At 42.0% G+C, this 16,021-nt stretch overlaps 1 protein-coding gene across 2 annotated transcripts in view; it reads left to right on the plus strand.

Annotated features, from left to right (window-relative positions):
- Window positions 1–16,021, plus strand: part of MAP4K5 (mitogen-activated protein kinase kinase kinase kinase 5) — a 67,415-nt gene continuing 51,394 nt past the window's right edge. For both annotated transcript variants that reach the window (XM_057408454.1, XM_057408455.1), the window contains exons 1-2: window positions 1–146; window positions 469–681. In XM_057408454.1, the coding sequence (XP_057264437.1) occupies window positions 574–681 (108 nt within the window). In that variant the 5' untranslated portion in view covers window positions 1–146; window positions 469–573. The remainder of the gene's footprint in view (window positions 147–468; window positions 682–16,021) is intronic.

The following is a 16,021-nucleotide window of genomic DNA, read 5'->3' on the forward strand; positions in this document are numbered from 1 at the left end:
GGCTCGGCCGGGCGGTGCGTGCGTGCGTAGGGGCCGGGGCCGCAACGGGCAGCGGGGCCGTGGCTGGGGAGGAGCGCGGCGCCGCGCGGAGAGGAGGAGGCTGCGGCGCTCCCTCTCCGGTGGGACAAAGGGCTGTGGGCGCGCAGGTAGGAGCCGGCCCGGCCTTGCTGCGGGCCTGGCTGCAGGCGGGTGGCTGCCCGGCCGGCGGCGGACGGGCCGCGGCGCCTTCTCAGTCGCCGGCAGGACGGGACCGGACCTCCTTCCGCTGGGGCCGGTTGCTCCCCGAAAGGTTCGGAGCTTCCCCGCTGCCGAGAGGAGCCCCGGGAGCTGCCGCGGGCTTTGGAGGGCGCTGCCCCCGCCGTCGGGCCGCCAACGGCCGTGGCAACCGCCCGCTGCCTGCCTTTGTCTCGGCACCGCGGCCCAGAGCCCGCCCCGGGAGCCCCCTTCAGCAGACGTTTTCCGCCGCAGGAGCCATGGGCCGGCTGCCGCGCTAGGAGCGTCCCCAGTTGGCGGGGCGAGGAGGGAAGCGGCCGCTGCGCCCTTTCCCCGGCCGGGGGCTGCGCGGGGCCAGAGATGGAGCCGGCGGCGCGGCCGAGCGGGGATATCCTGAGGCGGAACCCGCAGCAGGACTACGAGCTGATCCAGCGAGTGGGCAGCGGCACCTACGGCGATGTGTACAAGGTGAGTGGCCAAGGGCTGCGTCGGGCGCTGCTCGAGGGGCTCCTCACGGCGGGCCCGGTCTCAGGGCATCAAGAGACCGGTTGGGACAGAGTGGAGAACTCGGGACACCTCTGGCAGTGTGAGGTTTCCCTCCCTGCTTAACACTTTTGTTTGTAAGGATTGACTTGCAGCGTTGGCAAAGGGTCCGTATTGCCGATGCCCTCACTGATTTTGTAGAGGTTCGAATTCGTGTGTATTGTGGGTGATACTTGCCACGTTACTGCTAAAGAAGGTAGAGGATATCTACTTGCTGTACCTGTTTCCCCTATGCATCAGTTAAAGCACCTGATTAACAGGGTGCAAGTTTATCCCTGAGGTTAATAATAGCACACAAAAGGCAGAAGCAGATTAAGGCTCCTCAGAAGCTAGAAGGGAGTTACAGCTGTAGGTAGAGTTTGCACTGCACATCCAGTGGATGCTCTTGAATGATGTGTACTGGTGCTCATGCTGTCAGAACCACAACGATTGGAAACATGGTGTAGACTTGGCAATAATTGGGTTAATGACCTGAAAGGTTTTCCAACCTAAACAATTTTATGTTTCTGTTATTGTGTGGTGCACTCCTCTCTGTACTTCTCTGGGGGATCCAAGCCCCTTCCCTGAATGTCAGGGATGCTCAGCAGCTTTCAGGGTTGGGTTGCTGATAAAGTCTTAAAAGTTTTCGGCCTGTGTTTGGTGATCTGTGTTTTCAACTGCATGGGCAGAGTGGGTGTGCTGTTTTAATTTGTAGTGCTCTTCAGTGTGTTTAAAATAGAACTGGCACAACCAACTGCACAAGAAAAGGTGTGTTGCGTTGCCACATGAAAGTCAGTGGTAATTGCTCGTGTGGGGGGAGGGTACTTTGCTAATGTTCAAATTGAAGTTTTATAGATGGATCTTGTCCCCACCATCCCTTTGAAATGGTTACTTGCAGCCTCAGGGAGTTATTTTTTAAAAGTGTTCATGGTGCATATTTACCTTTTTTCATTTTCTCTCTCTTTTCTTTTTTTTTTTTTCCCCCTCCTTGACTGCTCCACGCAGACCAGTCAACTTCTTTGCACTAAATCTAGCAGTAAATTCTTTAAAAGGACATTTAAGGTTTCATAAATCAGCAGCTCGGTGTACCTAGAGCTACTTTGAGTATGCCTGCATAGCACAGGGCAGCACGACAAGAAATAACTGGTTATGTTGCAGAGAAGTATTTTTGCGTAATCTCTTTGCTCTTTGTAGAAAAAGAAATATTCTGTTTCTCATTACCCTAGTAATTAGAGGAGAGCTGTGCTGACATGTCATACAGCTTCCGGTTCCGGAGCTGCTTTCAATGCATGGCTCTGCTCTGTGCCATGTAAACATATCCCCTTAAAAAAAACCCCACAGCCCTCTTCCCCCGCCTCTCTTCTTTGGGTTATGAAAAATGTGCCTTCTATTCCTGACACTGTTTCAGATAGGAATAAACCTGAACCTTCTCAGGTTCAAATTGAAATCAAAGTCTTTGGCAGGCTTTTTAGACGTAGTTATAAGTCTAAAGTTAATGAGTTTGAAGTAGTTTGAGAGCCTACATTTGTTTCTAGGTCACTGGTTTCCTCTTTGTTTTCATAAAGGCCTGCAAGAGGGAGGAACTGTATCAAGGGAATACTGAATCAGATGGCACTGGCTGTTATGACAAATGTGCAAAGCAAACTCATTTTTAAAAGTCATTGATGTTATGTTAATTTTAAAAGTAACTAAGGTAAACTCTTTTTCTTGAAAGGACTTAACATATAAACATTTTACTTTTATTTTTCTTAGTCCATGGTAAGTTTCTTAGCACAGATAGCAAATCTTGTGCTTGATGAAGGCTGCTGTCACTAGTGTTTATAAAATGCATTTCTTAGTGAATATCTGATTGTTGTTATGTTGCAGCGCTAGGGCAAGGTTTGCTAGAGAGTGCTCTTAAATGGAAACGGAATTTTCCTCTCACCTCTTCAAGTGGTTTTTCAGCTCATCGCTAATAATGACTCATCAGTGTCTCCAGCACAGTTGTTTTTAGGATGTCTGAATGAGGCAGCCTTTCTGATTGTGGGAGATCTGCCTCTTCCTCAGATGCTTTTTGGTGGTGGTGGTTCATGCCTCAGATTCTTCTTGTGGCATTTGGTAGCTTTTAGAGTAATTGGTTCTTTTTTGGATGTGGAAGGTGGAGGTTAAGCAAATATTTGTGCTCACTATTAGGTTACAGAAGAGTATTTAAGGCCTTTCTAAAAATCTACCCACTTTTTCTTTACTATTATGGAAGCTTAAAACTGAAATGTATTTTTCTTAGTGTTTGTGGGGTTTATTTCTCTTGTCTGTCACATGGCACACAATGGTTGATTGTATGTATTTGATGCAGTTTAGGATGGGGGAGAAACCATCTGTGAATAAACTGTTTTCTTACCTCTTCACAGCATGTGGAAGTAGATCCAAGCTTGGATCTAGTAATCTTGGAAGTACAATTTCCATTAAAATCCTAACATAATTTATCCCTAAAAGCATTGTATTAAACTATCTTAAATTACTGACTTCTGAAAGTGGTTGTATTAACATAGACTGAGTACTCACTGGAACCTCATAATATGCTGACAATATTTTTTTTTGTTCCTACTTTCTGCCAAATGATTACCATCCTCAGCATCATATCGCTTAGTGCTGCAAAGGTGAAGTCCACAGGAGTGAGGTTTTAATTTGGCTTTCCTCGCAAGATTTCTATTTGCCCTCCTTGGACATAGACATGAAAAAAGCAGTATTTAAAAAGGATGGAAGTTTCTTCATGCATCAGCAGGATTATGCTGAAATAGATGTTTTGTGTGTGGTTAATGCAGAAACATCCAGTTGACCAGTATCTTAGAGCAGAAAATTTAAAAAGTCACTAGGAACTGTAAATGGAATTTAATCTCCAGCACTAGGAAGTGGCCAGTCAGATGCCATCCCAGGTAAACTCCCATGATCTGGTTAGATCTTTCGCAGGATGGGTTTTCATGTCAGCATGACCGTCAGTGAACCTGCAGCTTTTCAGTAGGGCCTTTTAGTCCAATTTGTATGAGGCCAGTTCTGATAACAAGTTCACATCCTCAGCTCTATAAGCATGTGTTTCTGCAGCCCTAGGTATTTTCTGGGGGTACCTGGAATAGTGTAAGACGAGCCTGTTCTGGTTAGCTTGTGGGATTTGGTTACATCAGGACATCAAGTCATTAGGGTATATGTTGATGTCCTGAAGGGACTTAGAAAACAAGCACTACATTAAAGGGTGGTAATTTACTTTAGTTGTATCTTACTGGGATTTCATAGAATCATAGAATGGTTTGGGTTGGAAGGGACTTTAAAGATGATCTGGTTCTAACCCCTTGCCACGGGCAACTTGGTCCACTAGACCAAGTTGCTTAAAGCCTGCTCATTTCCTGCATATGCTTTTTATTTGAGTATTTATTAGTGACTCGGAATAGGTTTGGTGGAGGGATTTAGGGGAAATAATACCCTGTGTCATGGCAAGAGATGTGGAGTCACCACTGCTTTCACATGAAAAGAAATTTTAAGTTGTCTTCTTGTGAGTATCCTCACTGTCAGTCTGTTGACTCTACCGTGGAACAAAAGATTTCCGCTCACTACTGCATACTCTGACTCCTTCTGCAAGTAAACAAGACTTGATTTTTTTGTATTTTTTAATGCAAGTGCCCCAAGCAGAGTTTTAACTACTCTTCGATTTCGGAGAAGAGGAACAAAGGGCAGTTTATGTAGACTGTATTTTTGAACGCTCTTGTTTGGTAGCTGAGCTGAAGGATCCTGTATGTGCTTAGCCCACTGCAGGCTGCTTCTGCAGGATTAGTAGTTGGATGTCTCTCCTCCCTGGGAGGTGTTGATCAAATACGATCTTGTGCAGCAATTTTAAAGCTGTCTTGTTTTGTTTTTTTCCAAGCAGATTGTGAACAGTGCTACAATAGCTTTCTTTGACAGTAAGCACAGGGAATGAGAAACATACCAAATTAATAGCAGAAATCACTTGTAAACAAGAGATGCATTTCTGTTGAATATCATGGAAATTTCATTCCTTCTTGAATCACCTACTCAGTCTCTCTTTCTTCTCTTAGGATTTTTCTTTTAATCTTCTGCACCAGAAAAGGGCATTAACTTACAAGAGACCTGTACTGGTTTGCCACTGAGTGTGTCTGCAGGAAAATAATGAGCAACGAAATTGGATCGTGGGACACAGACTCTTTTGCTCCAACACAATTTTGGAAAAGGAAAAAGAAGAAAAAAAACACAAAGTTTGAGTTTTCTGTTGTTTTGGGTTTGTTCGTTTTTTTTTGTCAGTGTTTTTGTTTTTGTTACAGATGTGAGTCTCTGTCCAGTTGGAGTCAGGTTTTGGCCCCACTGTGTGGTCAGTGCCTTATTCCCAGAGCTCTGGAGTGTATTTTCTCCTTCAGTCAAAGGCTGTTGAAAATCCGCATTTGATATTTTGAAAATAATTCTTAATGTCAGTCTGATTTCACAGATCATGAGAACTTACTGGGTAAAGCGTTCTGCTACTTAAAGTCGGCAGGTTAAGAATGGAGTGTTAAGGCTCTGTTTAACCAGAGTACAGTTACATCTATGGTAGTTTCTAATCACATACTCCCAACTTTATATGAATATGTTTTGGTAGCTGCAGACTGATTAGACTGGCCATCCCTGATTCAGCACTGCTGTCCCTGCTGAATATACATTGCTTACACATATAAATTACCATAAAACGTCTGTCACATCGGGGGTTCCACTCTTCCTGTCCAGATCAAAGCCTTCTGGTTAGCAGTGTTTGCTGTAGCCATGCCTGAACTCTGCCTAGTCTTGTTTTTCCATATGAAGGGTGTTTAGAATGGCATCAAACCAAAACTGTTGAGTTTCTTCTTGTTGCCGTGCAGTTTCTCTTCTCAGAAATTGCATGTTTTTCTTTTAGGATGCAGTCAGTAGGGTATATATATTGCCGAGAGTAAAGGTGCTCAGTGGCATATGGGCACTCTGTTAAGATATTCAGGAGTTGAGGGAAGGCCGTGCCTTGCCGTTTGTAAACTTTGTAAGTGGATTGTTTTGTTTGTTTTGTTTAGTTTTTTGTTGTTTTTTTTTTTCTTACTAAGCATTTGGGCTTTTTTTGTGGAACATTCAAAGCTGTTTGGCTTTAAATTTTACCACCTGTTGCTCATTAATTTTCTGTTAATTGTTTTCTGTTAATTGTAGATTCTGTGACTGGAGTAGAGTATTTCTCCGTCTGGTTCTCCCTGTCTCATTGCCAAAAGAAGGTAGTCTCCAGAATCTTAAAAATAAGGTTTGATTTCTTTTCCAGTTCTTTTGAAGAGAGTTGCCTTCCTAGGTTAGGTCTTCAGAGGAGCCAAAGAAAGACTGATAGCAACCTTTCAGTCTGCTATCAGGTAGTATGAAGGCTGTACCCAGCATCTCTTGAGCCAAGGAGGAGCTGAGAGTCTGTTCTGTTGAGTTTAATATCCTGTTGGTACCAGCCTTGTCTCTGATGTAGTCTTCACTTGGCGGTACTGCTATCCCCTGGTCATCCTTCAGGAGACATTCTGCTGTGTAGGTGATTTTGTTATTTCTCCTTTTTTTTTTTGTGGTACAGTCAGTGAGGGAGGTGTCCTGCAGACTTGCATAGGAAGAGGTTAAGCAGAGCATGTTCTTTTGTTCCTTGCAAGTTGTGCACAGTTTTGGAGACCAGTGTCAAACACAAGAAATACTTTATATGACCTGTGCTGTTTCTTCCTTCCATCCCAGAGCTCTCTTTCAATGTGAGATACCCATTCAGAAGAAGAGAATAGTGTAGGTCATGCATCCCCTTTGAAACACACACACTGGCCATCCCCCCAACACCAGAAGAAGTCTTTGAGAGGAAGGATAGATCAAAGATCAGAACATTTGCATGCTAATATCTTCCTCATCTTTGTCTCCAGAAGATGCAATGGTCATTTTCATTGACAACGCTTAACTTTGAATGCATCTAAGAATATAGCGTGAGGTGTCTGAATGATTCCCAGTTCCATCAGCAGAGGTCTGTGGTGGAAGTACACAGGTCATCCATGTTGGAGAGAATAGCTCTTCCTGTTAGCAAGGCCATAACAGAGTTTGCCAGCATAATTCGCTGACCCCAGCAACTGTCCGACCACTCTGCAGCTGGGAAAACAAATATGCTTGCCACCTTTACTCACGTTTGGCACCTGGCTTCTTTGTTATGGCTGTGAATGAAAAGAGGCAGCATCCACCCATAGTGGTGCTGTTTGAGGACAATGCAAAATGGGTGGATCTCCATATTAATGAAAACTGTTCTTCAGTGCAAGGTAACCTTGATACTTCAGATTTCTCACACTTCACCATTTTGTTAGGATTTCAGATTTTGTGTTTCTTCAAGTATTTAGAATAGTTCCCGATTTCTGAAAGATTCCTAGCAATATGAATACTTGGCAAGGTTTGGTGGACACAGCAGTCAATGAGAAGGACAGGGTATTTTGTTCAAGATTTTGCATTTGTGATCTATAAAACCACATACTACCTTGCTTTTAATGGGATTAGGTAAACAAAGCAGACTTGATGCTGACAGTTTTCAACCAGCAAAAGACAGTTTACTTTACCAGGCCTTCCCCAGATCTCATCACAGAGTGTACCTATGGAAGGGGTATTGGAGAGGTCATTTGTCTGAACTTTCCATTTGGCCTAGCCAAGGATAGTAATCTTTCTGACAGGTTAAGTCAATCTGTCTAATTATAATGAAGGGGTCTCTATATTACGTGCCACTATGTTTTTCTCCAAGCTGTGGTTTGCTAGACTGTAGGGCAGGTTTACACAGGCAGCACTATATAGCATCATTTGCCATCTGTCTCCCATTCCCTCTCCCTTTTCTCATTTAGGGACTCTGTTCAAGAGGGGCTTGTCTGAAAAATTTGACTCCTTTCTGTTTTTCTGTTTAAAATAGCAGAATGGCTCCATTGAAAGCCAAACACCTTTTGACTCCATTCCCTCCTAACCAGCTCTGCAAAATCAGTATCTTCATCTGTTGGATAGTATTTAGCTTGTTGGCATTGTTTTGAGACCTAGATCTGCCTTCTCATGTGTTTCCTTGCAGCTAGCCCACAGGAAATGTCCTGTGGGCAAATATCACATAAAGCTCTGAGCTGTCGGGAGCTCCTTGCGTACAGTGGGATGAACTTCACTTCCTTCTAGATTGATTGTGGGAAAATTTCAGGGTTTTGGTACAGAGACGTTTCCATTCTGCTCTCTAGCTTTCTATATTCCTTCAATGAAGAGTTAGAGTAATTAATTTTATCCAGCATGGTAGATAGTGTCTGCAAGGACCTTCTCAGCTGCTTGAAGGTCTATCCAAAGCTTACCTTCCCATGTGCTGGATGGAGAATGCCCTGCCAAGAAGCCGCAGCTTGACTGTGTCTCTGGTGAAAAGAACGTACAGGAGGGTGAGCAAAGGTGTTGCTTCCTGGCTTCACCTTCAGTCGGGACTGGAGATCAGTGAAAAAATCTGTTTTGTGGTTACTGTTTCCATCCTGCTCCTGTCAAATCCCAAGGAAAGAGATTGAAGAGGGGGCTTGCTTACATGGAAACATTAGAAAGGGGTGGGGGCACTAGGCAAAGGACTCGCATCTCTGTGTCAGTGACTCCTAGCAGATCTGTGGGGTACAGGATGGCATGTTCCTCTACGAGGTGTCAAGAGGTAGCCAAATTAAGGGACTAGTGCATTTAGCATCACATATCTCTCGCAGTTGCTCATTTTTGAGACAGCGGGATGCTAAGATAGGGGTTCAGCAGATGCTGGTCAGCACATCATGAACAGGCAGTAAAAAAATGTGAATTTTGTCGGAACAGAGGGAAAATAAGAAGTGCCAAAGCCTCAGCCTGTGCTGGAAGCAGTGCTATCCCTAGTCTGTTATCCTTTGTGTTGCTGTGTGTGTTTGTACTGACTTCCTTGCTCCTGAAGATAGTGAAATGATCATGCAAGATGCAGTCAGGGATACCATCCCTCAGATCTTTGAGCTGACCCACAGTGCTGATTGCCAGAAACGCTGCATTTACTGAACTGATCCGTCAAAAAGGGCATTCTTTGATGCCGTGTTTGATATTTTGGCATGTTGGATTGCTCTTCTTCCAAGTCTGTTTTTGTGTCTTCCACATGAATGTAGTGTGTATGGAAGGTTCTTAGAGGTGAGGAAGATTTGGCTGGATGTTTCCAGAAAGCTAAACGAAATGCATTTTCAGGTTAGCATGAACAGCTGGATTTGCAGCCTGTGTAGAAAAGTGAATTTTGAGACATTCCAAAAAGGCAGGTGCTGTTTCTTTTCACAGAATGAAGAGGTCATTGCAGGGGGACACTACTGGCTTGTTGGTAAGAAATCATTGGGCTTCTTTTTGTGTAGCTCTTTCCTCTACAGCATTAAAGGCATCGTTTCTTCTTGCATTTAATGTGATTGTTCACCCCAAGAAGCTGGTTTGGGTGGTTTTGTTGTTCTGTTCTCACCTGTGTGTATGGCTGTTTGCTGGTCATTGCTGTTGAAGCAGTGTAGAATTGTGTTATATTTGCCTTAACTCATGGCTTAACAGGCATGCATATAATAGTTGAATTATAATCATGAGACTCCGAAAGATGTTTGGGAGATTTAGTCATTAATCTTAAGGGAGGATAGGTGGTAAAGTCTTGCATGGAAATGTAAACATGGTAGGTAGAAAGAATAAAGGTGGGGCCATACCTTCTTTTAAAGGTGTACTTTGTCTTGATAAAACTTAAAAAATTATCATTTGACAGGAAACAGTGCCTAATGAGTGTTCATTGCTCTCCAGTGATTAACAGTGTCAGGTATTTGGGCTGTATTTACAAGGGGTTTGAAAATGGCAGCAGCTTAAATTCTTCCTTGGGTGCCCTTGGTCAACAGTGGGCTAAAGGAGTATTTGATGTATCCCTTGCAGGTACCCACAGTTGTGTTGCCTGTCAGAGGGGGGGTGTTAATTTAAATACAATGATAGATTCTTGTAAACAGCTGGCATCTCTTTTCATTTAAGACTGCTTTTGTAAAAGAAACATTGCCATTTTAAATGCCACCTGCCTTAAAAGGGTGATTTCTGCTACAGAGGAGGATAATGATAGGATGTGTGGAACGAGGGAACTGAGCTAGCTCAGCTGTGTGGGCATTGCTTTGTAATGTTAGGAGCTCGTGAGGGGTGAGGGTTTCTGAGGCTGGATGGAGTGTATCTGGATAGTCAAAATACCTTCACTAGCATGATAGTTAGGAGTCTGGGTCAGTAGCTGGACAGGATAAGCAGTTTTTGATAATGCTGTTTTGTTTTGTCGGACATGTCTGTATTTAAATTTAAAGCACTTGTCTGAGTCTGATCCTATGCTTATTGGTTAACTGTGAAGAGGCACAACTAACTTTGATTAATGTACGGCCTTTAAAGCTTTGCCAAATGGTTCCTGTCTAGAGAGCCTGTTTTTAAATTGGGCTTGCAATAGCAAAATGGAGACAAAGGGACTAAGGAGGATGGGGAGGGAGATCTTGAGAACCTTTTAGGATCTGCCATTGCTTCAGCACTCACAGGGACCACCTGTTGAGAGTACACGAACATAAATTTTTCCTTCTCGTTCTGTGGGTGTTGAGGGTTTGTCTAAATCCTGCACTGGGATGTCTTGAGTACGGACTGTCTGTGCTGGCTTGAGCAGCAAAGTTAGCTCCTGCATGGGTGGAGGAGGAGGCTTTTCTCTGTGAAAGCATGATATGGTGAAGTTCTGAAAGGTGGAGCAGTTGCTGCCCGTGTTTCTCAGAGCCTTGGTGCTTCCTGCAGTGTGTGGAAAGTGTGTGTAAGCTACTGCCTGCCAACCATGCTTGGTGTATTTTCTTAGCCCTAAGACAGCTATGGTGCCAGTCTATTTACTTACCAGCTTTCTCTTTCCCTAGGATGCAGTCTCAGTGGGTGTTGAGTTCATCATGACATTCTGGCTTTGGCCCGCCTACTCTGTCATGGTTTCTGCTTTCATTACTTCGTCCATGTGTATCGTTTTATTTAGCTATGGGAAGCTTTCTGAAGCTTGAAGTGGAATTCACATGTGATCCCTGTGTGGTTGCTCTCTGATTACATGAGTTCAGTGTTTTCTAGTTGTGTGCAGAGAAGGGCAATAACAATGTCTTAAGCTTCCTGCAGGTGGAATATACTTGCAGCATATAACATGTCTTGCAGGAACCTTGTAGTACATCTAATATTACATGTAACAGCTTATGATTTCTACTTAAGGATGGAGCTGTAATCTGTTTTGATTTACAGGACTGCTTTTTAGTCATCATCTGCATTTTGGCTGCTGTCTTACATAAGCAAACAAAACAAAAACAAACCCAAACAACCCACAGGTCGGTGTTTCTCTTTTTAAAGGTCCTGTGGCTTGCTGTTTCTGCTAAGTGGGTGTGCAGGTCATCAAACCTCCAGTATAACAGTTCTTAGAACGACAAGGATGCTGAGGACTGAATGCATGGGGCAGCTGAATTAGCACTTAGGTGTTACAACTTCATGCTAAGAGGAAATTCTGTATATGTAAAGAAGTTAACAAAAGGGATGGTTTGGGGAACGAGGAAGCAGCCATGCTGTGCAGAGTCCTGATCATGACTTCCTTCAGCTTTCTCAAACACATTCCTTAGTGGTGTCTGGCTCAGTAAGGCTGGTCCATGGAAAATTACACAGCTGCTGAAGGGAGAGAATTACATTTATTGGGGGTGGGAACTAGAGGCTTTTACAGAGTCGGAGAGCAGATTGTAAGGCTGAGTAGCTTCCTGGGATGGAGGAGCACTGCCTAAATATCCTCACGGTTCCACCAGGGATGAAGCAAAGGTTTAAAGTTTAAAAACGATTAGAAACAAAGAGGGAAAAGGCAAGATGGAAAATATAAAATATGTTAAGATTTAAAAATATTTCTTTAAAACTCCAGTTAAATTATCAGGCCTAATTTACTGTAATACTGTCATTTCTGTAGCATGCGTATTATTTGAGCAGTGTGGTTTTGGTCCATGTTTTAAAGAAAGTTGAACCAGTAAAGTGAGGAAGTCACTGGCCAAGTGTTTGAAACCAGGCTACTGAAGTGAAACCAAAACCAGTATTTAATTGCTGTAGATTAAGCTGTAGAAAAAAAAAATTGCTTCTTATTTGAAGCTCCATCATTTAAATGAGTGGATTACTCAAAATAGAGAAAACAATTTAAAAACAAATCAGTTTATTTTCTCTCCTTGATTTTGGCTAAAAATAAGGTGTGAGAGGATAAGATAGCTATAAAATTGTGAAAGTTCTCATCTGTAATGAAATGTCAGCATATTTCCCTCTTAGCATAAGTGCAAAACATACTTTATACTTGACCTTTCTCATGTATCTAGCATATTAAAAAGTTCTGATTTTCCTAGTTAAAAAATCTTACTTGAATGTTGTTTCTGTTTATTTCAACAGAATTTCAGGCTGTGATTTTTAATTGCCTACAAAATTAGAAATATTACTGATCACTATTTCATCATCGCAAGATATAAAATCAAGACTATGAATAAATGTTGGGTTTTATTCTAGTAGAAACAGCTGAGCAGTAGTACTGTCCCAGTAGTCAGAAAGAAGCAGGCACACTGCAGTATGTATATGCATCTGAAACCAAGAGGCAATTGTTATGTCTTACCCATCTTGCACCCCCGAGAAGATGAAAATTGATACAGTACACGTGCAAACCAAAGCTTAATCTTAGGACAGGAAAAGAACTCTTTGCTCCTATTTTGAACTAATTTTTCTTCAACTTCTTTGATTTACACAGCTGCTTTTTTATTCATTCTTTCTGTTCTGATCATTGTTTTATTTTAATAATAACAACAACAAAGCACATGGGCCTGTTTTCTCCATGAAGACAACTTTATGGCTTGTTCCTTTTAGTTTTGTAACTGAGTTCATCTCTGAGGAATTGAAATTTTAAGGAGGCAGGTACAGAATAGCTTTGATGGAGTTAGATTTTTCCACTTAAATCTGCATTTTTCACCTGCACCTCTCTAGATTCTATCAGATAAATTACAGTAAGGAAAACTAATTAATATAATTTGTACCCTGGATTTGAACGGCTTGGTACTGCAGAAAAGCCTGTGTGTGACATGAAAAGCTAGAGGGGTTTGCGCAAGTACTCCATAGGTCAAAAAGCTTGCACACGTCTCGTCAGTTCTTGGTAAAATAACTTCAATAAAACAAACAAAACCCTCAGCAAAATGCATACACTTGCGTATTTTGTTATGACTAATCTGAAAGTATGTGCAAAAGTATTTCTGGTGTTTTAGGAAGTTGCATGCACATAGTGATGGTATAAGAGTTGCAATCTTGGAACTGCAGTTTCTTCTGTTCTTTAAAATCCCAGCAGCGGTTCCTCAGTTCTGCCGTTCTGAACAGATGCATCTTGCTGTGTGTCAGTTAGCTCATGGTTGCAAAGCAGTGAAAAATCTCTGAAAAAGAATAAAATGGTGGGCTTAAATTTTTTAATGTAACACAAGTGTAAACACAAAACTAAACACCAACAAAATCCCCCCCCAAAAATGCGAGGCAATCCACTGCATCAGAAACTGTTTTCTCCTTGCCTAAAAGCCAGACTTCTTTTTTATCATTAATTTATTTTTTTTTTTTAAAGTGAAGAGACATAGATACTTTTCTTCAAGTATTTTGGTTGACACATCTCTTAGTTTTTTCATCTCTAAGGAATAAATAAATTGCCCTGCAATTGATAAAATATATGATCTTTTGATGCTACTTGAATTTGTACTGCATAATACTGTGGGATATTTCCTGTCTCTTGTGGTCTGTGCCTTCAACATTGGAATAAAATAAAATTGCTTTGCATTTATCCTTCCTATATTTTGGTGAATAAAACCTTTTAAAATAATAAAACCTTGTTGTGAATGCTCCATCCCTGGTGGTGTTAAAGGCCGGGTTGGACAGAGCCTTGGGTGACATGTTTTAGGGCGAGGTGTCCCTGCCTGTGCTGGAGGGCTGGAACTTGATGATCTTAAGGTGTTTACAACCCTAACTATTTTATGATTCTGTGATTCTATAAACTCCATCTTGGGTTGTAGTTTAATAATATGTTTGAAGGTATCTATCTTTTTTTCTTCTTTTTTCTTCCCTCTGTTTTATACCCTGGCCCTAAAGCTGTTAGGCATCTGCTCAATTTTAAGTATGTTAGCAGCATCATGAGCCACCTTTGATTTGTATGATCTTATATTCAAAAATGTATATTATTTATGAGGAAAACTAGATATTTCTAGTAGCTTTTCTAAACCATCTAATACCTATGGTTGTAACTTGAAAAGGATCTTTTCTGGTTTGTTTGTTTTGGTTTGTTTTTTTGCCAGTGGTTTGCTCCAACTGAGTCAGAATCGGGCATTTTTTTTTTCTTTCCCCTCATGTGCTGTTTGTTTGTCTCTTTTGTGCTCCATTAGTTGCTAAATTGTACTTTTGTGGTCAGGGTCTGTTTTTAGCTTTTCAGTTTTGGAAGGATCCTGCCCATTATTTCGTGGAGGGTGATCTGCCAAGAAAATTTCAAAGGAGAGTAATCAACCTCTATTTGGAAGCATATAGCTGACTTCTCTTGTTATTTTTTATTTTCCCTAAATAAGTGTTGTTAAGATTTGCACTGATATTTGCTTTGTTATTATTTTTATCCTTACTACTGTAGGTCTTTGTCCTTCAGTAGTTACTGCTGGGAATGAGAAGTAAGTGTTTTAATGGCTGCTAAGATCTGTAAAGCCACTTTTCTTATACAAATCCCTTCCTCTGGTTTTCCGTGCTGGAATAAAAGGAGTTGGCCTAACATCATTAATGAGCTTTTAATCCCCTATTGCTTGAGATAATTGGCCTTGATTAAGAAAGTGTCTGAAGTCTGTGAGTGAAAGGTAGGTTTCCCTCCTCCCAATTTTCTCAGCAAGAGATAAACTATCTAAATTTCACCAACTGCCAGTAAAAGTAAATACATTTAAGCCTTATCTGCATTTTAGCTGTGCTTAGGAGTGCCAGTCACAGATCTCGCTGCATTGGGTTTCAGGTATTAATGTGGAATTTATTTAAACCCTGGTACTTCTGTGTTTTCTGGATTCTGCCCATTCAATAAGGGAAACAGCAAGTGCTGTAAATGTGGAAATAGTGAGTGACAGCTGTGAAGTTTGCCTCCTGCTTTGTATCGGTAAGTGTTCCTTCTCTGATGGACAAGGGTTGGCGTTGTCCAGCTGGAGAGCACCCACAAAATCAATATTTGTCTTTGTACAATATTCAGCTGTGATATCCGAAGTAATGGCTCTTTTAGTAGCACTGCTGGAGTATAAACTAGCTGACACAAGAAACTCAAAAGTACATATAAAAAGTAAAATTAGCATGTGAATCTACATTTTTGGTTTATCCTGAAAAGTCATAATGGTGTTGGTTGTACAAGGCTATTCTGTTTTAGTGTATTGAATCTATAAAGTCTCTGTTAGGGAAATGGTTTCTGAAAGCCTCTCTGCATTTCGCTATAAAGGAGCCTGGTACTGCTCTCCATCTCAGAAACCCAGCTGGAATGTTGTGGGGTGAGCAATTGCTTCTGGGTCTTTCTGCCTTCTAAAAGAGAAACAGCCCTGAAAATTGGAAATCACTGTTGGGTATCATTTTCCAGCCGCAAAGACTAGCTAGACTTCTGCCTCACATGTGAGCTGCCCTGGCACACCTCAGGTAATGAATGGAGCATAATGAGAGCTTGGAATGGGAAGGAGAGTTGCTTCTGTCTGACATAAATCTCAGCCCATTCAGTAAGATTTGCGTTAATATTTGGAAGAGTCATCCCACTAATTTTTCTTTTTAAGCTCTCCTCTTTCGTTCTTCCTGTTACATTTTTAAGCCTCCCATAGACTTTCCCTTCTTGAAGGAGAAAAATGTGTTCAGCGTCTGTTATGGAGATGCTCTCAGCACCAAGCAGAAGGGCCTTTATTCAGTCCAGTACTTTGTTCATTTTTTCCTAGGATGGGGCTGCGGAAAATTTTGTCTTGGTTTCACTTTATATATATATCTATCTATCTCAAAAAATGGGGAGGGGGAAGGCCCAACAGGACTGCAGTAATCGCATGTGTACGTATTTTGTGCAGGCACCCATCTTGGAGGTAAGATCCAGGTGAATGCAGGAAAAAAAAAATACATGGGTCCTATACCACTTTTGTGAGCCTTCTGGGGGTGCTTGTAGGACTTTCTGTCTGGTGCTCAAACATGAGCCAGCAGGCTACTCAGCCTAAAACTATAGAGCAGTGGGAGCTACTGG

The sequence above is a fragment of the Pezoporus wallicus genome, unplaced genomic scaffold, assembly GCF_028554395.1.
Source record: "Pezoporus wallicus isolate ANWC-B61680 ecotype Strahan unplaced genomic scaffold, APGP_CSIRO_Pwel_v1 contig_13350, whole genome shotgun sequence".
NCBI lineage: Eukaryota > Metazoa > Chordata > Aves > Psittaciformes > Psittacidae > Pezoporus > Pezoporus wallicus.